Genomic DNA, 27,511 nt, shown 5'->3' on the forward strand with positions numbered 1-27,511 from the left:
AGTCGTTGTGCGGGAGCTATGTGCAAATTTCAATAATTTATTCGATATTTACGTAGGAACATAATGTAATATTTTTAGAGATCTGATATTTAAAATAAATAAAGATTAAACATGAGCGATGAAAAACAGCCCCTCCTCACAGGGCCTAGTATTTTAATTGATAACCCAGATAATCAAGTCGTAGAATTAGTGACCAGTCCCACGGGACCAACTAAAGATGAAAAAATTAAAAAGGAATACAATCCAGCTTCAGAGCGCTATTTAGAACATCCGACCTCTAATTTCGATACTCTGATCCATCTACTGAAAGGTAATATTGGAACAGGGATATTGGCGATGCCCGATGCTTTTAAAAATGCTGGACTTTTTTTGGGTATGTACATAAAATATATATTCATAGTAAACTCATCCATTCCATTCATACACATATTGATTGTGTTTATAATATTTTAGGTGTTTTTGGTACTTTATGCATGGGAGCTATTTGCACCCATTGCATGCATATGTTGGTACTTTGTTCCCATGAACTCTGTGTGCGTAACCAAAGACCAGCAATGAGTTTTGCTGAAGTTGTAGAAGATGCATTTGCTATGGGACCTGTACCTTTGAGAAAATACGCAAAAAATATTAGGTGAGTCTGAATACATTTTCAATAAAGGAAAGGAACAATTTATACATTGAAGAAATTAAAATAATATTTTTACAGTAATATACAAAAAAATCTATATTATACTATTGATACATCTGCCTTAATTTAAGTAATGTTCAATTATTTTAATTATCAAATACTCTCAATATAAAATCACCTATATTTTACAAATAAGATGCAGATTTACTAAGACTAGCTACAAAACCTATTAATTTTAAAGATAGCAACTTATCAGTTATGTTTAAGTAAATTCTATCAACAATGTTATACAATTTATAATTGTGCACTTTATCTGCATAATGTTAAAGACTATATATAATATTATTCAATAATTTATATTAAATGCACTTATTATGAGCTGCAAATATGTAATGATAACATGGCCTTGGTAGATCTATGTCAAATAAATTGCATGAGATTTTATTATTTTCAGGAACATTGTCAATGTGTTTCTTGTAATAACTCAATTGGGATTTTGCTGTGTGTACTTTCTGTTTGTGGCAACTAACCTTCAGGACACCATGCACTTTTTCCATATAAATATGGGTGTCCACAGCTACTTAGCCTTATTATTTCCGCCGATGCTAGCATTGGGTATGGTGAAGAATCTAAAATACTTGACACCGGTTTCTCTAATAGCTGCTATTATGACCGCTTGGGGCTTGGTGATTACCTTCTACTATATATTGCAAGATTTACCCCACACCAGTACTGTGAGGGCATTTGCGAGTTGGCATCAATTACCACTCTACTTTGGAACTGCAATTTATGCCTTTGAGGGAATCGGGGTGGTGAGTGCTTTTTAATCTCTTGAAATTCTCTTTTCTTTCATTATAACTTTCCTTTTTCTTGGCACCTCAGGTCCTAGCATAAGTGCCTCATTATTGAACTAACAAATCGGACTGCATTATGTGTGATGATTACACGAAAATTTTACTACTTCTTCTCTTACAAACTTCTAGACCTTATACGTTTTCGATAGTCATTATGAATAATTTCAGTAAATAAAGTTTTGTCCATTTTTTTTATTGAATGACTGACAGATTAGTTACTAAGGCAATTGTGCGGGTATGAAACTTTTTTTAAGATTGTTTATTATTTTGTAAATAAGCTGATTTCGGTACTATAATATTTTTGTATTATTAATGGTTAAACAAACACCTTCATATACTTACGCCTTAATTCCTTCATAGAGAACAGACTGGCGATCATCATCAATTTTAAATAAAAAAAATTCCCCTTAATCCAATCGAAGTCAGTCATTTTAGTTACTTATACGAAAAAACTTTATAACCACTTCTGATGAGAGTTAATTATCGCTGGAAAAAAACAAACGGCAACATGTTTTAGAGTCCTATCACAAAATAATAAAAAACACGGAAATTGTTTTAAATCTTGCATTTTATAGTGACTTTACATGTATGCCAAGAACTTCTGCTAACCCAATTAGTAACCATGCCAAAATCTATCGCATACTACCCACCCACAACTTTAAAATACAATTTCCAAAGATTTTACAACGTATACGACGATAGTGAAAAAACAAATATTTCCTCTGAAATATTAATAATTACTTAGTTTAGTAAAACATAAATACTTAGGTGGGTACTTATAATAATATTTAATCGAGAATATTAATTAAAAGTTGACAATGTTAAAACTGGTTCTACTTTTTAACTTATTCACGAATCGTGAGAACTTAAAAGCTACCTATACGTTCATGTAAAAGGTTTGTATTAGTAGTAACCATGAAGGCGTAAAAACGTTATTTCTATCGCCTGATGTTATATTTGCAATGCCGAGCACGCAGAATTAGTTGTTAAAATAACCAATCAAGGATTCAAAACAAAACATTTGTTTAGCTGTCTATGACCTTAGTGCTAATATTACATTTTAACATGAGTAATGCGAGCGTTATATTAAGTACATACTGGTTTATATCTTTTGCCTTAAAAGTCCACTTGCAAACATTTTTCTATGAATAATGTTGAGTGACATATTATGCCTTTGTATTCCTCTTTACAAGTATTTTCATTTGTAATCAATACCATGTTACTTATGATATCGAATATCATACTAACATCGTGACGCATGCATTTCACGTATTGATTTTCTGTGGTAACGACGCAAATAAACCTAATCATGTACGAAATTATTCCAGGACCAATAAATAACAAACAACTTAACTAATAAGTATCTCATAAATCTATTAATTAACTTGTTGTAAATTTCCGAAACGTCAGAAAAGATAAAGATGTTTCACATAATGTAGACCTAAGTTCTATAATAAATATATAAACAACGTCGTGATTCCTATAAGTGTAGATTTTTCTATAAAGAAACGCTAAAAAAATGTGTGCGTGTGAAACACACATAAGAAGTGAAACTTCTTTTTGACCGAAAAATTATGTACTATATATATATATATCACTATACAGAAATTGGTTAAAAAAGTTAAATAAGATAAAGTTTAAGCCTTTTATTATCATAGACGTGAATACAAATAATACAATTATTTTATTTATCTTATTACAGAATTTCAATAATTGTAATAGAATTATTACTATCAATGGCTTTGAATCTCTTATCTCTTTGAATCAACTTTGGTAGGGACAAGAAAAAGATGGCGCGTAACGGAAAAATGTGACGGTAATTTTTTTACAACGATAAAAAAGTTTCACTTCAAAAATAACGATTTCGAGTTGTCGAGTCTTTAAAAAAAATATTAATAAAACAGTTGCAACAATGTCTCAGCGCGTATTCAGGTTAAACTTTAATACCAATTTTAAATTATGTGAATATATAAAATTACGTAGTTAAATAAAAAAATTACGTCAATATGTAATTATAATCGACAATCATGCTTGATAGCAAACATATTATAATGCTGTGGGAAAACGACTTTACAAACATTAATGCCAACGCTTTTTTTTACATATCCTTAATTATTAATTTAAATAAACATTTACTATGTGGGAACTTGAGCTGATTTTACATAATATCAGACCGATACTGTACGGTTCCTAGATCATCGGGGTGCTTTAAATAATAGAGGATTTTAGTTTTACTCCATATTAATACGTTCGCTGCGCCATCATTTTCTAAGAACTTACAGCTCGTGCTTTGGCGACCTAAAAGATCTCGAAGCATACTACACTTTGGTGCGTTTGAGACCTAATCAGTCTCCTAAAGATAGTTTTGAAAATAATTTCTATCTTCCACAAAAACAATGACATATATTTTGAAGTTTTTGTTGGTGAAAGATATATATACTGGAAATACCAACAAAAAAATTGACATCGATTGTATCACGTATCGCAACCGAAGATAGTAAAATATGTAAGTAGTGATGGGAATAAAATAATATCTTAGTTATCGATTTTTTTTTTTTTATTAAATATGAAAAGTTTTTTTCATTAAAACATAGTAAGCACATTGATTGCGCGCCAATGGTAACAATTCGTTTAAGAGAAACAGTACCACAAAATCTACGAGTAGGTGTCATATGATAGGTAGGTATAGTCGGTGTAGTACTTATTAATGTTACTATTTTTAACTGGATATCGTATTGTGAAGAACACTACATCGTTTTCCAATATATGGGCTGATATATGTATATTTTTATTGCTTAACTGCGTGTGCTCCAACGTAGAAAGGTTCATCGTTTTCTTTTTGGGTACGTCAAATAATGCATAATCACAGAATCACTGTCATTATTACCCAATGGAGGCAAACTTGCCATTTTCAAAAAAAAAATTTTTACTGGACGATACTTTTTTTTTAAATCATTCACTGTTTAGGTAGGTATACGCGAGTGTATATACCTACGTGCGCGTTACCTCCCGGCTTCCATGTCGATGACAGCGGACAGAGGACAACACTAAAACGAGTAACGCAGCGCCCGCGCCGCGGTCTACGAGTCGTACGATTTCACGAGTACCCACATATCTCCTAACGCAAGGAATTAAAATAATTACAATACTGTGCGTTACGGACCTAATCCATCTCTAATTTATTTTTTTAATGTCCTTAAATTCAGCTACAAGTAGGAAGTAAATATGTATATGTGTTCTGCTCATACTTAAAGAACTTTACACGTTATATCCTCCCGCAAGGAGTGAAACAACACGATTATGTTCAATAAAAAAGTCCTGCAAGAGATCTGATAAATCTCGTAATGTAGCGAACGTGTTTACCACTAGCGTACAACAATAGAATATAAGCGAAATAATGAAATGTTAATTGCTACGTAGCGAATAAACAGTTGAAAATAGCCATACTCTTTGGGCGTAACTGCGACGATTTAGAAAATCGTCACGGTTATAAAACTAAGAAAGCCTGAGTGAGCAATATCTACAGCCTTGGCTCGAAAAAATGCTTTTCGCTTATTCCTCATTTCCAGGGTTGAGAATGTTAAATTACAGCCTAAGGACGTTAAATTGGGATTGGGAAAACGTTATATAATAACGTGTCAAATCGCGTGTCAACTGTCAACGCGTTTCGACTGAGAGGTTCTGTTGACTAATTACAATCAAACATAATGCGCGGTGTTTTCGTCTCGTTACATTTACTCCCCCAGAACTTCTAGCAGTAATGTTTATATGACCATACCATACAAGTTAGGTATATATATCACTTAATAACGTAAATATTTCCTTCGTATATACTTATTTGTACGAGCCAAGGCTGTACATTTTGCTAACTCAGACTTTCTTAGTTTATAAGCGTGATGATCTCTATGTACGTGCCAGGGTTCGTACATTCTTGCTCATTTACAAGCATGACAAATTCCTATGTTTTTACGTGCCATGGATGTACATTTCGATCACTTAAAAGCGTGACGATTTCCCAAATCGCCGGAGTTACGTCTCGAGAGTATAGCCCGGCGCAGGCACTCTCTTCTACATACAGTTATTCGTTCATAGCGTTTCACTAAATCATGGGAGTTACACCCCGAGAGCATAGCCAGACGTAGGCACTCTCTTTGACTGTTAAATTGTATTCATTCGGTACATACCAATTAGCAAGTCATTATTTCGCTCATATTCTAATTTAACACGCGAGTGGTAATTATAGAGTAAATCAATAAATCTCTATTATTTAAAGCATCCCGTTGACCCAGGAACCGTACACTTATTTGTCTCAATGGTCGGAAAACTATTCATACATTACCCTGCCTACATTCCGTATCCTGTATATATATGTTCATGTATACTTAATTTACTTCATAGTGTTAATATTACTAGAACTAATACTTAAAAGTTATTAGAAAGATGTTTTATGTTGCTATAGGTATTGCCTCTAGAGAACAACATGAAAACACCGCAGGACTTCGGCGGGTGGACTGGTGTTTTGAACACTGGTATGGTGATTGTAGCAGCTCTGTATACAGCGATAGGCTTCTTCGGATACCTTAAGTATGGGAATCATGTCCTTGGCAGTATTACTCTCAATTTACCGAATGAACCGTAAGTTGGATGATTTTAATAACACAGAAAAAGTATATACCTATTCCTTTATTAGCATATATTGGTGAAAATCGTGTTGTTTTTGAGTTTATCGTGAACGTGACTTGGCGGAAGACTAGTTATTATTTTATATTTCTCATATAATAATGTAGATAAGGCTGCGTTCGTAAGAAATGTTCTCGTCTGACCTTGTTTCTCCGACTACCATATAAAGGTTTGATATAACCTATGATACTCAAATATCGAGCCTTTCTATTGGAAGCCACGAAAGTATTTTCAAAATCAGTTCAGTAGTTTTCCTCTCTCTCTCACAAACTTTATTTATTTGTATTAGTATAGATGTATTTGTGTAGTTTTTTTTTCCGGCAGTATTTATTCGTATGTTATGATATTTATTTTTTTAATATCTTCAACCTTAATAATTTTACAAATAAATATTCTAAAGATTAGAGTTTTAAAATGATCTGAAAGGCTGCTTTTAATCTTATATGTTAGACCGTACAAGTTTAACGTTGTTAATAAACCGTAATTAATAAACACAGCTCCCAAAAATTGTTTATTCAACGTGTGTTCAATAAAGTTTTTATCTATGTTACCCCAATGATAACACTGGCAGTGTGAAACCAGACATTTCTAATAAAAACATGTTTTAAGTTGAACGTCCGAATGGACAATGAGGAAGCCAGAAATAAATAACCGACTTTAACTTTACGATAATTTTAAAATTATTACACGGATTCCGTTCACACTATATAGGAATGTCCGTTTAGTTCCGACTACGGCGTTTGATTGAAGATTGGAAGACTTGGAAGATTAATTAGTACTAAGTGTATGTCAAAAACGTATTTATTTCGTGCTATTACCTACATAAGTTATATATAACCAAAAAATAATTACTCTAAAGATAAAGCCAGAAATGGAAATGAATTGCTGTGTTAGCTAATTTTTATTTTGAAATATTTGTGGAAGTTCAGGGAAAGTTTGATCTGAACGTTAAAGGTTAGAAAGGAAAAACTCAAAAGGGTACATTGACTAAGTATACCTCATTCTGGTGTATTGTGTGTCAGCGTCTGTATGTGAGGTGTGCATTGGTTATACATGCCGCCCACTGAAGTATTTCCGAACCAATTCTACTCGGGATTAGAAAAGAGCTTACCAATTCTTAAAAGGCAACCCAATCGCACTCAAGCAATTTGTCTTTGGGAGGCGATGTCACATAACATCAGGCGAGCCTCTTACCCGTTTGTTATATAAAAAAAGTCATAGTACGCACTATGTGTCGTTTCTGAATATTATCCTTACACTAGTAATACAGCGATCGAATCGTAATCCGTAAGTCGGACAACAGCTAAACATTACATTATACTATTCTCGAATATTCAAAATAAAATATCGTTATACCATATGTAACCAGTCATGTGTTATTATAAATTTGTTTTGCAGATTAGCGCAAAGCGTACGAGCTATGATGGCGATTGCTATATTCCTATCCTATGGCCTTCAGTTCTACGTTCCGATGAATATAGTGTGGCCTTTTGTCAAATCGAAACTCACATCGGAAAAGGCTCTCGCGTACGGCGAAGCGATAACAAGATTCATATTGATTTCGTTGACTTGTAAGTATATTCGTATGCCAATGGCTTAGTGCATTTAGCGTGCGACTATCATCGAGTGCGTAGGTTCGTACCTTTTCTATATGCGCATAACACTCGCTCGAAAGAAAATATAGTAAGGAAACCGGCAAGCCTTAGACCCCAAGATGACAGAATGTGTCAGGCGCATAAGGCTGATCACTTGATGAAAAAATCAAATAATTACGAAACAGATACAGATCTCTGACCCAGACCTTAAAGGTTAACGCGCTACTTTTTCTTTTAATTTTCAGAGTGATACAGATTTTAGCTGTAGGTACTAAGAATATTGAACTTGAAAAAAATCAAATAGTCATCTATTTTCAGTCAAAAGTTTTGACTTAGACAAAGATTTTACTGCGGGTAAGACTAAGTAAAGTTGTGGTGAAAAATATACTGTACGTAATGAACAAAATGCTGTAACCTAGTTTTGTGCTCAGACCGCAAGTCCTTGTGGTTATTACTAGATGATGACTTAGTAGATAACATTTTAGACTACGAATTTATAATAGTTTCTTACTTAAAATATGTTAAATTTACTGTCTGGATAGTTTTACTTATTGAAGTTATAAATAATAGTAATATGAAATAAATAATCCCGTGAAACTTGATCCCTTCACGGATTTTCTGCAATCAGAAAATCTGTTGAAACAATAATCGTTTCTCTCTATAGTCTGTTTTTATTTTTTGTTTTTTTTATAATATTATGGATTTTTTATAGTCTGTTTTTTGTGCCTCACGTAAAAATTTTGACATTTAAATTTCAAAATGTCTGTCATCTGTCATCGGTAATTGTTCGGGTTTAGTCTCTGAATGCTGCATATTTGCCGACTTCCTCAGGACGTTTACCTTCCAGTAAGCAATGATGCATAGAGACAGTTGCACACCTGCAATTTGAACAGACAAGATCAGGTCATGCATTTTTAATTTTGAGAGTAAATAACGAAACTAAATAATATACTTAAAGTGAAATAAGCATTAAATGTAATAAAAATTCATGGCACAATAAGAAGAAGGAATGTCAACAATTTAATTTAGATGATAATGGAAAATTCTTGGGCGAGAAATTCACATTAATAGCAAATAACGACACAACGAAGTTGAACACAAACGAGTGTTCTAAATATTTCTTAAAGGTTATCAGTATAAATATTGACATTATTTCCGTTTCGTGATTTTTTGTTTACTAGTTTTTAACTGTTTTATTTGGCGTTTTTCAATTCATCGGAATTTCGTATTAATTTCATTTTTTTTAATTTAGGGAATTATCAGGAGTGTAAATTTAATAGGCTCTTTATCTTTACTTTAATCCATTCTAAGATTTTTTTTATTATAACGATTTTGTTTTTATTCTCAAAAAGCTAGATCTAACTACATATTTTGATTAACTTTATGTGGTATGTTAGGTTAGGTATCTAATACCTTAAAAATTACAATACAGTCTAAAGATTGGTGTCAAAAGAAGTCTAAAACTCACGCTCGGTAGAGGTTCAAAGACCGTAACGAATCCTTCCTATAACGGTTCAACACAAAAACATCGACTTTCATTCTAATCGTCATATTATTGACCCCTTCAATTAGGAAATTTACGGCCCGATAACATACGCATGGAAAGAGCCGCTTGTGATATATGAACCAGACGGTATGAATTATTATGACTTTATCCAAAACAATAAAAACAAAGTATCAATTAAATGGAGGCTAATTGCTTTGCAGGTTTTATATGAGCGAAACCCGCATCTCTGTTTAAATAACATTGTGTTACAAATGTGTTAGTAATATTCTTCATTTTTTATTCTGATACATAGTTTTAGAGGATTTCTAGCGATTACAATTTGAAAGGTATCTGTTTTATATCTAAAAAGATGTGATCTGTGGAATAATTGTATCCATAAACACGCTGAATCAAAACCTTAGAGTATTGGAGTTATACTAAGGACTAAGTCTCGACTTTCCTTACCCTAGTGCTGGGAGACATACATTAGAATTATAGTCATGTAGAGTACTGGAAGACAAACCAATTTTCTGACTATGTAAAACTGCTCTGCTATTTTTTAATATAAATATGTAATTGCGCGCCGTTGAAAGGGCGAGGACCTGCTCCCTGCTCAGACTATCGCATTTTAAAACGTTACTAGTGATTGAGGCTGACAATACTATTAAAGATTTAATTCCACAGTAATTATCTCCATATACATAAGGGAACCAAATTAGATACCTTTGACAGTTCCAGACAGATACATTACATACAGCCGGTTATTGTCTTTTTACACAGACTCTAATTTATATTTGTTTATTTCAGTTATTGCAGCTGCGTTAATACCAAATTTAAGTGGTATTATTTCTCTCGTAGGAGCATTTAGCAGTTCCGCCCTTGCTCTTATATTTCCCCCAATAATCGATATTATCACATTCTGGCCCGACCGACTCGGAAAATACGACTGGAAAATGTGGAAAGATGTCGCCATTATCATTTTTGGCATAACCGGATTTGTGTTCGGTACATACGCGAGTATAGGAAATATTTTATCGCTTCCATAATGTGGCATATACCAAAGATTTTACCATGACAATAAATTCGTTGAGAATTATATTTATTATTAGACTATAGGTATTGACAAATCGATTAGGCTATACTTTAGATAAGCGCTTGAAGTATTATTGAAAATTTAGAGATTTATCTTCCTGCAGTTTGACAATATAATTTTGGATGACATCGCTGCATTTATGCGTACATTTATTTTGATATACAGTTTTGTATCTGTGTATTCCGATTTTGATATAATTGTAAGTTATGTGTACAATGTGTGTTGTGTATGGGGGACATGTATTAATCTAGTAGTATTTTTTGTTAGAAAAGTTTAGGACTAAAAAAATGCCTTGCCCTACCTTTGATTTATAAAACCGTAATTTTATGAATTTTATTTTAGTAACGTAAACCGCTATTGAAAAAACCAGTAGTATTATAATAATAATATGAGTCGTAGTCTGTTATACACAACGTATGACAGTCAAATTAAAAGAAAAAAATATTTTAAATTATTAAAATTTTATTTGTCCCATAATCCAATAGTAACAACATAGACAAATATTGGATATACCAAATTTTGTTAAACGGACGGACGGGTAGCAAATCCAATTGGTAATTTAAAAATAGAATCGGAATGTAAGTTAAAGATAACTACTTGGTTTTTTCAAATACAAACTTAGTTTTTATCATAAAAGAGGTTATCTGGTTCCAGTTCAAATAAGGATTAATATATCGCCCCGCTCTAGTGCAATATGATTTGTTCAAAACACGGCAACGTTATGTGAACTTTTGTGATTAATAATAAGAGTTTAATCTTGCTTTTTAGTATAATTGTTTGTGATATTATTTATTATTTGTACAATATCATATGTGTTGCTTAACAATTGCCGATTTATTTTTTTATAATTTTATGTGTGTTTGTTTTATATAACGATTTACTGATTAAATTTTGTACAAATACTTTTTGCATAAAATATGCGATTTAATGCGTACACGTAATTTTATGTATGGCAGCTTATTAGAATTTATTTAGGCACATAGCGATTTTAGTTATGCTTTTTATTAGAACTGTTAATAGTTGAAATTTAAAATCTTATTAAAATGTAATTTAAATAAACAAAGACAAGCTAAATGTGTTGCGTACTACGTACAAAATTTTATTACTTATTAGTAAAAAATTTAATAATAGATTTAAAATTTTATTCATCGAGTATTTAATTAATAAAGGTTTACTGTGACGTTGGTTTTTATCCTAATTTACTCCATAGTACCTTATATCTTACTGTATAGATTACAATGATTAATGAACATGACATCCACTTTAATAAATATTTAAGACATGCAAATATACTATAATCTATGCAAGGTATTACATTAGATTCTATGGCCTTGTAGTACACCATAGTTAATAGATACGTCTTAGTTTATTGTTTTAAAGAAACGGAAAGTCAGTAATATTTAAAGTAAATACAGATTACTAAACTGTGACAATTAACAAAATGTATTGGCCATTTTTAAAAACAATAATTATAAACTGGATTTGAGGTACTTATGTTTTACTAGGAATGAAAAATTATTAAAAACATAACTTTAATTATTTTGTATAGCAATAAGTTATTCGTTTCTGAACGAAAATGTCGAAATAGTTACTCTGGCAACATTATAGATAAAATGTCATTCCTAAACAACAATTAAAAAATGTCGGAATCGTGTCAAGACGGTAATTGTCATGGAAATTACGAATATGGGCCCGACGAATCACCAACGAAGCTTATCGTCAATTACATTCCCGAAGTCATGACCCAGGATATGATGTTTTCATTATTTTCCACCATGGGTAAATTAGAAAGTTGTAAATTGATAGCGAACAGAGGGTATGGTTTCGTCGAGTACGCTCGGCCTGATGATGCCGTGAAGGCACGAAAGGCCTTTAACGGTCTGTTAATGCAGAATAAGACACTCAAAGTGTCTCACGCCCTGCTTAACCCAGAGTTGAAACCTCCCACCAAGCCGGAAGCAGATTGGAACCTCTACGTGTGTAACCTGCCAAACGAACTAACCTTACAAGATTTACATGGACTGTTCGCACAATTTGGTAAAATAGTCAATTCCCGTATAGCTTCAGGCATAGCCTTTGTATTATATGAACACCAGTATGAAGCAGAGAGGGCCATCCAAAATATCAATGGATCTATACCTCCTGGCTTCTTGGAAGCTCTTACTGTTAAGTATGCTAATAAAAGTAATCCAAATAAACATAAAAACAATAATAACAATTTTTCTAAGAATCCACTTGTGAAACCTTATCATTGGATAAATCATATGGGTGCTATTGGTGACCATAATTCCCCTAGTACATGGTCTATTTATATTTATAATATTGCTCCAGAAGTGGAAGAACTGACTTTGTGGCAGCTTTTTGGTCCATATGGTGCTATTTTATCAGTTAAGATAATTAAGGATCATCAAACTAATAAAAGTAAGGGATTTGGTTTTGTTACAATGAGAAACTATGATCAAGCGGCAATGGCTATACAAGCATTGAATGGCTATGTCCTCCATGGTCAGCCCCTATCTGTAAGTTTTAAAACACAAAAAAGATAATGGCGCAAAATAATTAAAACCAATTTTACAATATCAGTACAGTAATGAATAGACAAATTGACTTTTTTGACTTTGATTGGCATAGAATAACAATTTAATATAAAATATTACTTAGGTATAAAAGGAATTTTAATATTTCCACAGCATGTATCAAATGTGCAGCCTGTCATCTCTTGTTGAAAATATTATTTTGACCTATCAAGATTGTTAAGTTTGTTTCTTATTATGAATATTAATTTATTCAGTTGGCTCGTTAAATATTTCAAGTTTACTAGAGTTTTAAGATTTGTATTTGCGATGATTGTTGTTTGGGAGTTCAACATCAGTTGTGAGCTATATGCTTGTCTCTTTATTTCTTTATCTATTTTATTATTATTATTTAAGTGTAATAAAATACAAGAATGTGCTTTATAAGATCTAATGTAACTAAATAATGTAAGCCACTGTGAGATGTTTAATCAGCTACTAGGATTAGTTGTACACTTTTTATAACATGATGTCTATTTAGGTAGTAAAACAAAATCTAGATTATATCATATTTATACATTTAGTATAAACTTGCTGAATTAAAGTTCATTTTCACAATTTTTATGGATTGTTTTCTATTTAATCATAACCAATGTATGTATTTAACGTTAAATTATGAATTCTATATTATTTTATTTTTACTAAATAATCTTTGTTTTAAAGTATTTAATCAAATTATTGTTTTATAAATTTTTTGACTGTACCAATTTCTGTTTTTTTTTTAAATATCTTCATTGGCCTTAAAATATTTAATCCCAATAAGAACTTGAAGTATGAATGAATGAAGGAACCTATATATTACATTCTTGTAATTCATCAACTACATATATAATATTTTTGGTCTTAATAATGATCAGCACAGTTTCTATAGTTAATGGATATTCTATATAAAAAGAAAAAAAAACAATAATTAACACACAAAACAGTCTAATGTGCTTGGTGATAAGATTAGATATTTTGTTATTAGAGACACTATAATTATACTAAAGTTGTTGCTCTTCTCTAGATTTATTCTGTGTACATAGCTATATAATTTCTTATAAAACATTGTTACAGTTACTACATCCCCAGTAACAATATAAATGCGTTTCTTAATAATATATATGTTTTCTAAGAGAACACCAGCAAAAAATCAGAAACATCTGTTTTATTTACAATTTCAAATCGTGCCGCCAATATTATGACATTTGTTAAATTATTTTCAAAAAAATATTCAATTTATATGAAATATGTTTTAAATGTTCATTTAAGACTTAGAATACCTAAATAGATCCGAAGAAAACTTTTAAACTAGGTAAGTACCAACTTCCGGTTAGTACTGCGCATGCGTCACTGTCTGACATTTATGAATCAATATAACTAAGCTTCGTAACGTTTCATACTCGTATAAAAAGTTTGGTCTGAGTTATTTGTTTAAATATATGAGTTCTCGTAAATCATATTGAATTCCTGCAAAAGGCCGTGGCGGAGAGTGAAGGACCTGCGGTGGGGGCAGGTAACGGCCTCGCCGTGAATAGTAAGGTGAGTCCTTAACGGGAACCTTTGTGGTATATCGAGTAAAAAACAAATAAGTTTCATGCTACACTTATAATGCTCCAAAAATTTGTTTTGAGTTAGTTTTGAGTCGTCTTAGAAAATTGATAACATTTTTTTTCGAAGAATTTAAAGTAAGTTTTTCTACTTGCGTCTCAATTACTTATATTACTTCGTATATCATACAAATTTTCCGTATATTGGAAATTTCCCTGAAGATCCACAAGGCCACAATAAAATGTTGTAGCCTATTAAAATCGATGTATTGCTATGATCTACTTAAATACCTAAGCTAAAGTTCAAAGTTACTGCATTGCAGTTCGGTAAGATTATGCGTTTCATAGGTTCAATTCACCCAATAATATTATCTCGTTTTACGTAGTTCGTATAATAATAGTTCAAAATGACATTTTTTAAAATAGCTACTTAAATCTGATAACAAATTTAATACATGGCGAATAGATAAGCTTATTCTTTTATTTATAGTGTTCTATGAGCTAATGTCGTTGCTAAGCCGAATTATTTGACTCCTTAATTATCCAGCTGCCCACGCCCGAAAGTCCCGATTGATCATACCCAACCCAATTGCCTCCTTAAATTTTTAGACGTACAGTAAATATGTTATTAAAATTTTATACAGATCGGTATTACTTATATGGTAAATGAAAAATTTCTTATATGAACATAATAATAAGACTGATATATCCAGGTCTATCCCAGTCCGGGGGCGGCGCGCGGCGTTTGGGCGCTGCCGCAGCCGCCCCCATGCACTATGGCTGCCGAGGAATCTCTACCTCCATGCTCACCCATATCTCCTGACGCACCGTCCACCCAGCCACGGATAACGACAAACCTCAACCATCACTCAGATTACGAACAACTTATATTCGAGGGAGTACGTTCAGGGTAAATATATACATATTTCTAAAGCATTTTGGACATAGCTATGACGTACTTATTACGTAGAATCGTACTTATATTATTTAACCTTAATCTGATCTATTCCTTCTACATTGAACTGTTGACTTAAAAATCAATGCTCCAGATGTTCACTATCCAAAGAATAATTCTAAATAAAAAATAACAAGGTGTGTTAAGAGAGTTAAATAAACTCTTCTTAAATCCTTAATGAAGTACTTACGGGTAATTGTAGTATGGTTTTAGTGAGGTATCTGAAATCGAGCGTCTGGTAGAAAAACTTGGAGTGGAAATTCTAAGTGCTCGAGATCAACATGGCTACACTCCAGCTCACTGGGCCGCCTTGGATGGTAGCGTTGCTGTCATGAGATACTTGGTGGAACGAGGAGCACCTGTAGATCTATCTTGCTTAGGGACTCAGGTATAAAGTATATTATCAGAAGGGGGAGAATGTTAAACGAAAGGCAAAACGATGACGTTTCATTTTATTGTGATTATTCAAATGGAAAGTTAGAACGTGTCGCAAGTATGATTTGACTAGGTATGCTGATGACCAATCGCAATGCGTCTCTGTCGTTTAATATCCTCGACTCCCAAAGAAGCTTACTAACTGTCTATTTCCTATAAAGCCATTATTAATTATTCAAAGTCAAAACATTATTTATATTAGGCCTATTAAAAAGTCACTTAGAAAGTTAAAAATGTTATAGTTGTCTGTTCCAAAAGGTAGATTCATATGGAGAAGAGTGGGCAGAGAAAATATGGAGGAACTCCATATTTTCTCTTGTTTCTTTAATGTATCATACTCGGGACCTCCCGCACCTAAAGTACATTAAATTATTTATTATAAATTATATTCAAGAATGTGACTTTGCTACAGAGGGATACTAGAAACTTTGTGTACGTTCCTCCGTCGATACTAGACGTATCCATGAATAATGCAAAAAACATGGTTTAGGGTCCTCGGCCAATTCACTGGGCTTGTCGAAAAGGTCATGCATCAGTGGTGCAAGTTCTGTTGCAAGCAGGCGTCGCGGTGAACGCAGCTGATTTCAAAGGTAAACAAAAATTATTTAGTTAAAATTCATTGTAACTTTTATAAATATTTCAAATCGATTTATACGAGAAGGTACCTAATAAATTTGAATACTTAGGTGTGAAGATCCTTAGATCTCTTTTTTAATATTCTAAATTGATTAGCGGATAGCTTGGTTCGCTAATTAGATTAGCGGCTTGTAACACTCAGCGGCTCCATGTCAAAATTTCTTGTATTATTTTCTGGAAGTTTTAAATGTTTCTTCTATACATTTTCCAGTCAACTCTCCCATTAAAATAAATAATGCATTTTTCAAGGATTAACGCCATTAATGACAGCCTGTATGTATGGAAAAACCGCCACTGCCGCATATCTGCTTGGCATGGGAGCAGCAACGAGACTATCAGACATAAATGGTGACACAGCTCTCCATTGGGCAGCGTATAAGGGTCACGCAGATTTAGTTCGTCTATTAATTTACTCAGGGGTGCCTTTACATTGTACTGACAATTTTGGCTCCACACCCTTGCATCTCGCGTGTCTTTCAGGCAATTTGACGTGCGTCCGATTGCTTTGTGAAAAGGTATGTATAAACAAGTACGAGATTAAGTATAAGTGATATGTTACATAGAAACTATCCCACGGTTTCAAGTACCAGGCTCCGACTGGATTATATTGATATTATAATATAGCTTTCCTTTATGAAAGAAGTGTTCAACACAAGCAGTTTTTTATGACTACACTAGTACCTACGTTCAATTAAATAAACAAACTTTTATGTATATTGTGGAAGTAATACAGTCGATAAGACACCTATAATTCTAGTTTTATCTAATATTTTGAGTTTGATAATCTCCTATTTTGAAGTCGGCTAAAACAAGTCCCTTTTCAATGTGTCAAACTCTAACATTACAGCTTCGTTTTGGTTGCCATGGTAACCAAGGCTCTCTTTCAGGTTAAGGCTGAACTCGAGCCACGTGACAAAAATGGAAAGACACCCCTAATGCTCGCACAAAGCCACCGACATGCGGAAGTCGTGAAACTGTTGCAAAAGGAGATGAAACGCAAGTCTCACTGGATGCCACCGCTTTCTGAGTTATGGGCCTTGCTGTTCGGTGGAGCTGGTGATTCTAAGGGACCACTGCTTTTCTTTCTCGGTTCCGTTCTCTTGTGGGGTTATCCTATGTATATTATACGGGTAATTTTAAATTTTCTATGTACTTATTTGTATTTTCATTTATTTACACACGGAGCTTATGTGTTTGTGAAATTACGGGTCTAACTAGAAAAAACGCATTTCTGTGTGTTATGTTAGGTATTTTTAATATATATGAAATTAGATTGTTAAGAAAAATTGGTTTACCGGAAATCGAATACAAGTTATGGGTAATTAAGGGTACGACATACAAACCATTATTTATTTGACAAGCTAATAAACCGATACCTACCTAATACGCCATAACGTCATCCAGTTAAATAAATTTAAAAACTCAACGTTGTATTTTTGATATAATGTAGTTGATACAAAAATACATGAGATTTTAGTGTCTGCAACTCCCGGCAAGGGTATGTTTTTTAATACTTGATATTTTTCCCAGTGCATACCATTAACATGGAATACGCTAAGGCTATCTCACTACTGTTTTCTTTATTGGAATGCGATAATGTGGATGAGTTGGCTTATTGCTAACCGTCGCGATCCAGGATACATACCGCAAAATTCTGAAACTTATTATCGAGCGATCAGACAAATACCGTACTACGATAAATGGAAGAAACGAAATGCTATACTTTCACGTCTATGCCACACGTGCAGATGTCTACGACCTTTGAGGTAAATTGCCAATACCTAATTAATATAAGAGAGAATGTCATAACTTTTAATTATTTTCCTATTGAAGAAGAGCGAATCTAATATGTGATTCACACGGTTAAATGAAGAATTATTTTAAGCATTCAGTAAATTGTTATGACTCCATGATTCCACTGCCCCTTGTAAATGAGCTTCAATCGTCTTAAACTCAGGTTTCAATTCATTAAAAGTATACATTTCTTAGATGACTTCAAAGTCTCGCGCACATTGTGTACTGGAGGTCTAGTGTTCAATTTCCCGCGAAACAATATTTATTTTGGTAGGCAGAAAATAAAAGCAAATGTTATACCAATGTGAACACATTAGACAATACAATAAAAAAGAAACAAAACAAAGATTGAAGTACGCTTATGAGCTGCAAAATTGTTATACAATCTAATAAATACATTTTCGTGTTAACGATACGCAATCTTGTCTGGAACGTTATTATAAATGTCAAACTTCATACAGAAAAAAATGTTTGAGAGCGCTTGAAACTATATTTATGTAATGTTGTCCTAGAATAATGCAATTCCGCATCACCGCATACTAATCTAAAGCTCCATACAATATCATATACGGTATCGCCATAGCTTAAAAATTGGTAACCAATACTACTGTTACTCTTCCAAAAATACGTATTATATACTTCTTAACCTAGACCCGAAACAAATAACATTATTTATGCATATTTGTTAAGTCTATGTTTATTTTTACAGGGCAAAGCATTGTCGTATTTGCAAGCGCTGCGTGGCCTACTTCGACCACCACTGTCCATTCATCTATAACTGTATCGGCGTTCGAAATCGCATGTGGTTCTTTTTGTTCGTGATGAGTGTTGCTATAAATTGTACACTTTCTATATACTTCGCGTGCTATTGTCTATACCTAGAAGGCTTTGGACTACTTTATATGCTGGGTTTGCTTGAGGCCATAACATTTTGCGCACTCGGATGGATTCTCACGTGCACTTCGGTTTGTATAATCCTTTATACATTTTATTATTATTATCTAACCCTAATATAGATGAAGACTTACAAACCCAATTGATAATTCGTATACTTTAATAATATTTGTATTGTATTAACGTTTTCGTTAAATACGTTATTTTTCAGTGGGTACCAAAGTGATTTATTTGTATTTAACATTATAAAACTATTCGGAAAACAAAGGTCACCAGGACCTGGATATATATTATAATTTAACGCGTTTGGAAACCTTTAACAAATTTTAAAAGTATTTTCTTTTAATATATGATATTGGCATCGCGTTAAGATGTGGCAACACGTGTAATCACACTATAAGTTCGTTTAATTAGACCATTGGTATTTTAAATAAAACTACTTTAACTACTGAAAACGAGAATTTCTATGAAAATACCTCTTGAAATATTTAATAGATAGACTTTAAAGTACGTAAATGTACAAATTATATTTATTTATATATATTCGCTTAGTTATGTAGACAAAGTATTTATTAATAGTTCTGTTTTGTCAAATTTTAGGTGCTCCACGCCTGTATGAATTTAACTACAAACGAAATGTTTAACTACAAGAGGTACCCGTATCTACGTGACAAGAGAGGCCGTTATCAGAACCCGTTTTCGCGGGGGCCCATTATGAACTTGATTGAATTCTTCGTTTGTTTACCGGACAAGTTTGATGAGCAAGACCTCTTTTATGGAGAGAATATATGAATTACTGATTTCGGAATAGATTAATTTCGATTTGGCTTCGCAAGCATAGTAAAGTATTGTGTGATATACATATTAAGGAATCTAACATTTTGGCTTGTTTGAATGAAAGTTACGACAGCTTTAAATTATGTATTCACAGTTTATTGCATAATATATAAAAAAACATTACATGGTATCGGCCGATCTTATTGTTATTAAGGGATATCTTCCAGGCAACCGTATCTACTTCATAGCACGAAATTCCACCAAAAGCTCTTCTAATCCTATTGGTATGTCCCTGCAAACTAAAGCTTGCTTGTTGCCATAGTTACCGGTTTTACAAAAAGTACACGTTTTATAATAATGCAGTTATTTTATTGCACAATTGTCCTTGATAGGTCAAGTTCCTTTTGATACAAAACTCGATTGCACACATTTAAGCATTGCGCAACTGATACGCGATAAATGTATTTTTAAATTGATCTTTAGATACACGTTTTGATTGTATCGGACATATTTTAACATATTATTGTGATATTAATTCTTCAAGCACAATTTGACAATGTCATTAGCTAATTCTATATGCAAATTCTCAATTGGTACAAATAGGCTTGGGTATAAAGACTACAGTGGTACCGAAGTCACTAGATTTTTTAATGTCATTGTAATTATGATATAATTTTAAGTTTATATAGCGAGCGTGGCAAGAATATATTAAATCTATTCATATGAATTCGAGATAATAAGAATGCATTTTTTTCATTAGTTAATATTATACAAATTTTGTATGTAACTCACTCTGTTTATCTCTGGTTGGGGATTTGAGGGTATGTAAATAAAACAACAATTCGCTAGCACTGTTATATTACTACATTATGTCCAGCATATTAGTAAATTAATCAACACTGAGTGCAAACGATACATTGGGAACGCCGTTTAAGCTTTTAATAAATAATTTAAGATCGCATTGGTTTTATTTTCCGATCATCTCTATATACTAAATATCACAATCATTTCCACACATCAGTCAAACTTGGACTTCGTGACACCAACCGCTTGGAGTTCGCTATGAAGTTGTAGAAAACATAGAAACAATTCTTTCAGTTTACGTAGCTTGGGAAAAATTTAAATAGTGAAAACATCTTGGACTTTTAGTATTGATGGTCAAAATTAAAGTACAAATTAACATTACGTAATTTAACGTCTTTGGAGCAATTGCCATCTTATTATGTATTTTTTTTAGAAACGACACAATTACGACACAACGACTTTAGAAGACAAAGAAAAGAGCTTGAATGAATTAATAAGCATACCATAAGCAAATTCAAAATAAATTTAAAACAACACTTTAATGGTTAAATACGTTTTACGATTCATATCACCTAAAGTTGCTAGGATAACCGTACATCTGCTTTCAACCCTTCATAGCGAGCAACAAGATACGATAAATATATGCCAACATTCCTCGATAATCATATACCATACTCCTCTTGATAGTCCTTAACCTTGCAACGAACCATTTCAATAAATAATGTGCCGGTCGGATTCAAACCGAAAATGCAAAACATACAGACTAGTGATTGTGTATCTAGTGCGTAATACTGATGTACTGACTGCGTACATAAATTTGAGTGCAAAAAATTTGCAGGCAATTTTGCTATATTAGGAAAATGTAAAGACTTGCCAATTAACGTGACGGAGACCATACTAAGGGCATCCAGAACCTGATATATTTAATATTTTCGAAAAGATTTAAATAAAAGAACAAATATATGATATATAGTAATATACGCAGTAAACAAATATGCAAACTTAAAAACTATTTCGTTCACAGTCTCACAATTCAGTGCGAAAAACTAAAATTAAGATCCATCTTTTAGGTTTGACCTACAAAAAAATTTCATTATAACAAAAACTAAAGAGATTGTGCCCGTTTGAGCTCAAACAAGCGAAAAATATTCGAAATACACTTATAAACTAACTAGTGGAAGCTTTATCGCTATCATAGACATTAATTATTAAAATAAAAAGGGTAACATTGCCTCATGTCCCCTTCGTAGAACATCTATCGAATTTTAATTGCGATTCTCGGATATCGTGTGCATTTTATTCATCTTTAGGGTTGATTCTGATAGCCGCGTCCATTTCTTCTTTGGAGTGGTCTTTATCACCCCACCCCCATAATGGGTGTGTACCGTCACCAGTACGTTTCACCCGACTTTGAACGATTTCATCGGATACAGTTTTCAGATCATACGCCCAACCGAATCTCGCGAAAAAGTTAATAAAAGTAGTTGTAAAGTTGATTCTGTTGTTCCCTAGTTCAGCGGTTTTGTAATCCCACGGGAAGGTGTGGTGGTAGTTATGGAATCCTTCCCCGAGTGCGAAAATGGCGACCGATATATTCTCTGAGGGCTGAATGCTCTTGTCGTATGGCTTGTCACCCCATTTGTGGGCAGCGGAGTTGACCAGCCACGTGACATTGAGAATGAAAGCGTAACGGAACATCGCGGCTACAAAATAGGCGTTCAACCAAGTCTCACCCCAGACGTAGACTGGAATCACAGTCGGAAGGACGAAGCAGGCGATTGGCATCAAAATCATGTAGTACCTGGAAATAATCAACTTTATAGTAATGTCGATTTGTTTAACACGAATATTACAAATATATTTCTGTTAACATGTAAATCTATATTTAAAATAAATTGCTTTTAAATATAAAATACTTGTAATCGACAATCGTAATATTTAGTACAGAGTATACAGAAACCCAATCAAATTTAATTTAATTTTCCGATGTTACACTTGTTTATAATTTTGACCATAACACTTGCAAAGTTTCCACTAATAGTCAGCAACATATTGTAAACAATACTAAGCCTTATCATATCTATATCAAACACTCATCCAAATTGATAAAACTTCCACGAATAAACCTTAATACAGATTATACGAGTTACAAAATCCTTTTAATATTGCACTTACTTCTTTTGGAAACGAAGGATGGGGTCAGCGTAGAGGTCACTAAGATCTAGGCCTTTCCCTTTCTTCTTGAGTTCAGGATGTTTACGAACTAAAAGCCAGCCAATGTGGGAGAAGAAGAAGCCACGGGTTGCATTATGAGGGTCTGCATCTGTCTCTGAATATTTATGATGCATGCGATGGTCCCTTGCCCAATCTATTGCAGAGTCCTGTGGATAAAGTCATCATAATGTCGTAAAATATTTATATTTATTATATGTGTAAACTTTACCATCTTCATAATTTGACTATAAATCAGTAATGAATAAATGTTCATGGTAGATAATTTTTATATAATTGTCTTATATACTATAATAAAAATATTTATATATGAATATAGAATAATTTTTTACAAAGAGGACTTTGTCTTTGAATAATTTTTAATTTATTTACAATATCCTATTTTAAGAGTATTATTTAAAAATAAAAGTGTAATTATATGTACAAACTAACTTTTTTGGTAACAAAAACACTATAGATAAGTTATTTAATAATAGAATTTTTTTTCACACCACATATATTATTATTTTATTATTCACAACCGTTTCTTTATTCATTTTAATAAAACAATAAATTAGATTTTTAACATGACTTTCGTACATTAAGGCAAATTAAAATCACGATTTCCACCACATAAGTCAATACTAATAAAAAATATTACTATTTAAGCAACTTATGGAATTGAGTAATATTTACTTATGCTATGTCAGTTATCTATATTTGGCATAACTTTTAAAGGAAGTCCATTATTTAAGCAAATATTTAACAAGTTCTTTTTTTAATTTTAATTGAAATTTAAGAGAAACATAATGACAATTATACCAATTAAACACCAAATTGATTTCATAATTACTGTTGGCATATACTATTTAACTTATGAATCAAATTAATATTTTTAATTTAAACCATTAATTATGTAAAACTTGTATTGGTACTATATTGGTTTTGTATGGTGCAAACATATCTTAAATAACAAGATGATCATCATATTAAATATTTTTTTACTGAGAATCAAACTGTGGACAATGAACCACCACTGTACTTTACTACCCAATGAACAATTAAATGTTCTGGTTTTCATATAAAGTACATCTTCTAAAAATTAAAATAACAAGTTGCACATACCAAAGTATATATTAATAAAAAATAAATCCATCATTACCTGAAAAGCCAATGTGTTAAAGATAACGAGGATAAGACGCAGTGGCCACTTTGCTTTATATGACTTATGAGCCCATAATCGATGTGCACCAGCCGTTATTCCCAGTCCAGACATTACATACAATATGTAGGCTGAAATATTTTTCTATGATAATTCACAAATACATGATTTAATCTGACTATAAATTATTTATTCATTCAAAATAAGAACTGTCTAGTAGTCAATTATTACAACTAATTATAATAATTAGTTAAGTAGTCATTAAAATTTCTTATTAATAACTTTAATAAGGAATTTTAATTGAAGAAGAAAACTTTTTATACAAACATAATATTTATAAAATAGAAAAAATAACCAATTAAGTATACTTTATAAAATTTATTTTTTGAAAATATTTTCTACCACAAATTGATGACTAAAATATCTAATAATACAGTGACTTACCAAATATATCTGTTTGCCATTTAGCCGAAAACAAAAACAAGTAACCACCATAAATTGCTGCAATGTGTAGATATGCAAATGCTATAATGTTTCTCCAAACAAATTTTTTCGGATAGTTATCAGCCTTCATTACTGGAGTATTTGGAAGGGCCAAATCTGGAGTAGCTGCATCACTTTCAAATAGGACTCCATTCGCATCTGACGAGTTCGGAGCCATTTTAAAGATCCTTTAAACCTGTATGAAGTTCAATTCGTTTGTTACATAATAACGAGTGTTTAGGAATGTGTGAAAGTCAGTAAAGGTCGCGGAAACACAAATAAGAAATATTATATATGAGAAATATTATACTATTATGTTTGACAATATCTCAATAATGATAAGAGGCATAACTAATATAAGCATCTGCATTAAAATTGGCAAAAGAATAATAACAAGGTCACACGTGTCGCAAATCACGTAAATAAATACTTAACAAAATCTACGAACTAAAGAAAAGTAAAAAGTATAATAGCACACGCTTATCTCAATAATCAATAATCCTTTGTAATAATCAAATGTCAATCCATTAATCAAGATTTTATAAAATATAATAATGAGCACACGTTACAGCACCGGAGATTTATCGATTCCAGTAATTTACCTTAGAAAACTGTTCTTTATTGGATTCTAATTATATTTTAGTAGTAAGTACAATCAATATAACTAAATTCTAATGGGAATAAAAATTATTTACCTCCTGAGTAATGGCAACAGGAAAAATATAATTTTTCTTTTGTTTGTTTTTTTAATTTTTGACATCTCTTATATCTTCAAAAGCATTAAAATGTGTCAAATGTCACAAACGTTAACAATTTAAAGTTAATTTAGTAGACATTGTGTTTTACTTGAATGGTTAAAAAAACAAAGGCTTTTACTCAGTACAAGAAATTTATTTAGAGTTATAATTATTATATTTGTAAAAGGAGGTTATGTACTTGTGGCATAGGCACTGACACAATTACAAAATATTGTTGGTAATGAGTAGCAAATTCTATTATTTAAATTTCAATATTTAAGAAAAAATAAAAATATAATAACTTAAATACTCACCGTTAAGAATTTTTGCGGTAAGGTCCAAAATCAATTTAAAATATAATTAAAATCACAAAATCGACACAACTCACAATACTTATATGTTCGTTAATTAACGCGCAAATGTAAGATTAATCACCATTGTATTGATATTTATACATCCAAAATTATTGATTGTTTAACATTAGAGGTTCACGTGTGATATTATTTATCCCGTAATGTTTAACTTTGAACCGGCGCGGTGTCGTGATGCAGTAACTGCGAAATGTCCATGTATATTGTAGAGTCTACAATATGTACTGAAGTGATGGCAAAGCGTCACGATGTGGAAGGAACGCAATATGCTATTCGTGGATTGGATAACAAAGTGGCGCGATACTAGGACCACGTCATTTCTCGTCCACCGCGCAGCCACGAAGTTAGCCTGTGATCGGGCCATTTCACCATGAGGCAATAACGGATAACCCAAACTTCAGTAAACAGACCTTGTTGACTGAAATTAATTGCGCATTGATATGATTGACCCATGCGATTAATGTGCGTGTTTGTTGCGTGTTTTTTTAAAGCACTACGCGACCTATTATTGATTAATATATATTTTTATATAAATAATATTGTTGGAGAGGACCTGACCTTAGTCTCACTATGTTTATTGTTGTTTGAAGGAAGAAGCGATCCTGGTTCTCCCTTTGACTTAATATATTCTACAAAAGGGATTCTTAAATAAATACTTCAAACGATGATTCAAAAACTGATAAACGAACATTAATTTTTGTTTCAGCCTTTAAAAGCTCCTCGAAATTTAACGGCTTTGCTGCTTTGAAATGAAAAAAACCGGTTTTGCATAACTTGAACTTATTATGATAAACCTACCTGTAGGCTCTATCTGTCAGTCGTATATCATGGAATATATTATATAACTAATAATATGATCTCTTCCTATATTGACTCGTATAATGCTTAAAGCCGAAAAATTGGCTTGGCAAATCAATATTTTTTTATTATAGCGCAAAGGTTTACTTGACTAAAGAAAGTGAAGTGAAATAGACAAAAAAAACCGTCCCTTGTAGCATTATACGACTTCATCACACTGATGCTGATAATTTTAAGAAACCATAACAAAGCTATTAAACAATAATACAAATTATTGTTCAGAATTTCATCATCATTTTATTGACAATAAACTGCAAACACGTGAGTCATGTAAGCTATGTTCGCAGGTAGACCTCAATGACCCTAGTACCAAAGTCCAACCATGCTGTCTGTGGTAACTTAGGTCGCGTGACGAACACGTGCTTCAATCCAGTATTACTAGATATCACATGGATTTATGATGACATCACAATCTTTCGGTCCAGTTTGCAATTAGCGGGAAAGTCAGAACTGTCAATGAAGTGATATGCCACTGAGACTTGAGAAAACATTTGATTATATAGACAGACAGACAGGCAGACACTTGAATGATTTACTAGGATAGCAATGATTCACTGCGCAGCCAGTGATAGTATTATTAAAATTAGTCAATAAAAGTGCGTATTTAAAATAAGTGGTTGCCTGGAAGAGATCGCTCGAAAGCGATAAGGCCGTCAGTTGTCCTTTTCATTTATGTTTAATTTTTATATTGTAATGTAACGAAGTGATAATAAATAATAGCCAGCCGATCAATGATATTTTAGCGGTTTCAAATATGTTTTGTTTACCATTTCTAAACTTCTTGGATGGATTTTAACATAGAGGAACTAATGAATGGCCATAATCATGTCTCAGAGTTACCGTAGTATTTGTTGTGTACATGAGGAACTAACCTACGTAAAAACGTTCTGGGAATATTTAAAATTCTAAAAAATTTCAATTTCAAAACATACATATCTAAATATAAGTTCATGTGG

The 27,511-nt window shown here is 32.3% G+C and overlaps 4 protein-coding genes across 7 annotated transcripts; 3 read left to right on the forward strand and 1 right to left on the reverse strand.

Moving 5' to 3' along the window:
- LOC123714159 (proton-coupled amino acid transporter-like protein pathetic) lies at positions 1 to 11,423 on the forward strand. 2 transcript variants are annotated; one of them, XM_045668328.1, is made up of 6 exons: positions 1 to 373; positions 454 to 631; positions 1,083 to 1,440; positions 5,942 to 6,117; positions 7,561 to 7,733; positions 10,051 to 11,423. In XM_045668328.1, the coding sequence occupies exons 1-6, from the start codon at positions 112 to 114 to the stop codon at positions 10,287 to 10,289; spliced, it is 1,386 nt and encodes a 461-aa protein (XP_045524284.1). In that variant the 5' UTR covers positions 1 to 111; the 3' UTR covers positions 10,290 to 11,423. The 2 variants fall into 2 exon arrangements, with proteins under 2 accessions (XP_045524284.1, XP_045524285.1); XM_045668329.1 differs by lacking the exons at positions 1,083 to 1,440; positions 7,561 to 7,733; positions 10,051 to 11,423 and having other exon boundaries at positions 5,942 to 6,083.
- A 546-nt stretch (positions 11,424 to 11,969) lies between these two features.
- LOC123714639 (ELAV-like protein 2) lies at positions 11,970 to 13,471 on the forward strand. The gene has a single exon (XM_045668995.1). The coding sequence runs from the start codon at positions 11,977 to 11,979 to the stop codon at positions 12,880 to 12,882; it is 906 nt and encodes a 301-aa protein (XP_045524951.1). The 5' UTR covers positions 11,970 to 11,976; the 3' UTR covers positions 12,883 to 13,471.
- Positions 13,472 to 14,202: 731 nt separating this feature from the next.
- LOC123714609 (probable protein S-acyltransferase 23) lies at positions 14,203 to 20,890 on the forward strand. Of its 2 annotated transcripts, none has more exons than XM_045668951.1 (9): positions 14,203 to 14,430; positions 15,152 to 15,348; positions 15,607 to 15,781; positions 16,319 to 16,418; positions 16,714 to 16,979; positions 17,352 to 17,594; positions 17,995 to 18,230; positions 18,968 to 19,223; positions 19,753 to 20,890. In XM_045668951.1, the coding sequence occupies exons 2-9, from the start codon at positions 15,215 to 15,217 to the stop codon at positions 19,942 to 19,944; spliced, it is 1,602 nt and encodes a 533-aa protein (XP_045524907.1). In that variant the 5' UTR covers positions 14,203 to 14,430; positions 15,152 to 15,214; the 3' UTR covers positions 19,945 to 20,890. The 2 variants fall into 2 exon arrangements, with proteins under 2 accessions (XP_045524907.1, XP_045524906.1); XM_045668950.1 differs by having other exon boundaries at positions 14,215 to 14,430; positions 17,340 to 17,594.
- Positions 20,771 to 25,971, reverse strand: LOC123714610 (acyl-CoA Delta-9 desaturase-like). Of its 2 annotated transcripts, none has more exons than XM_045668952.1 (5): positions 25,641 to 25,971; positions 24,551 to 24,785; positions 24,107 to 24,237; positions 22,909 to 23,114; positions 20,771 to 22,534 (listed from the first exon to the last, which is right to left on the reverse strand). In XM_045668952.1, exons 2-5 carry the CDS (start codon positions 24,765 to 24,767, stop codon positions 22,030 to 22,032), a joined length of 1,059 nt encoding a protein of 352 aa, XP_045524908.1. In that variant the 5' UTR covers positions 24,768 to 24,785; positions 25,641 to 25,971; the 3' UTR covers positions 20,771 to 22,029. The 2 variants fall into 2 exon arrangements, with proteins under 2 accessions (XP_045524908.1, XP_045524910.1); XM_045668954.1 differs by lacking the exon at positions 25,641 to 25,971 and adding an exon at positions 25,285 to 25,581.
- Between the last annotated feature and the right edge of the window lie 1,540 nt (positions 25,972 to 27,511).

Source organism: Pieris brassicae, chromosome 9 (genome assembly GCF_905147105.1).
Source record: "Pieris brassicae chromosome 9, ilPieBrab1.1, whole genome shotgun sequence".
Classification (NCBI taxonomy): domain Eukaryota; kingdom Metazoa; phylum Arthropoda; class Insecta; order Lepidoptera; family Pieridae; genus Pieris; species Pieris brassicae.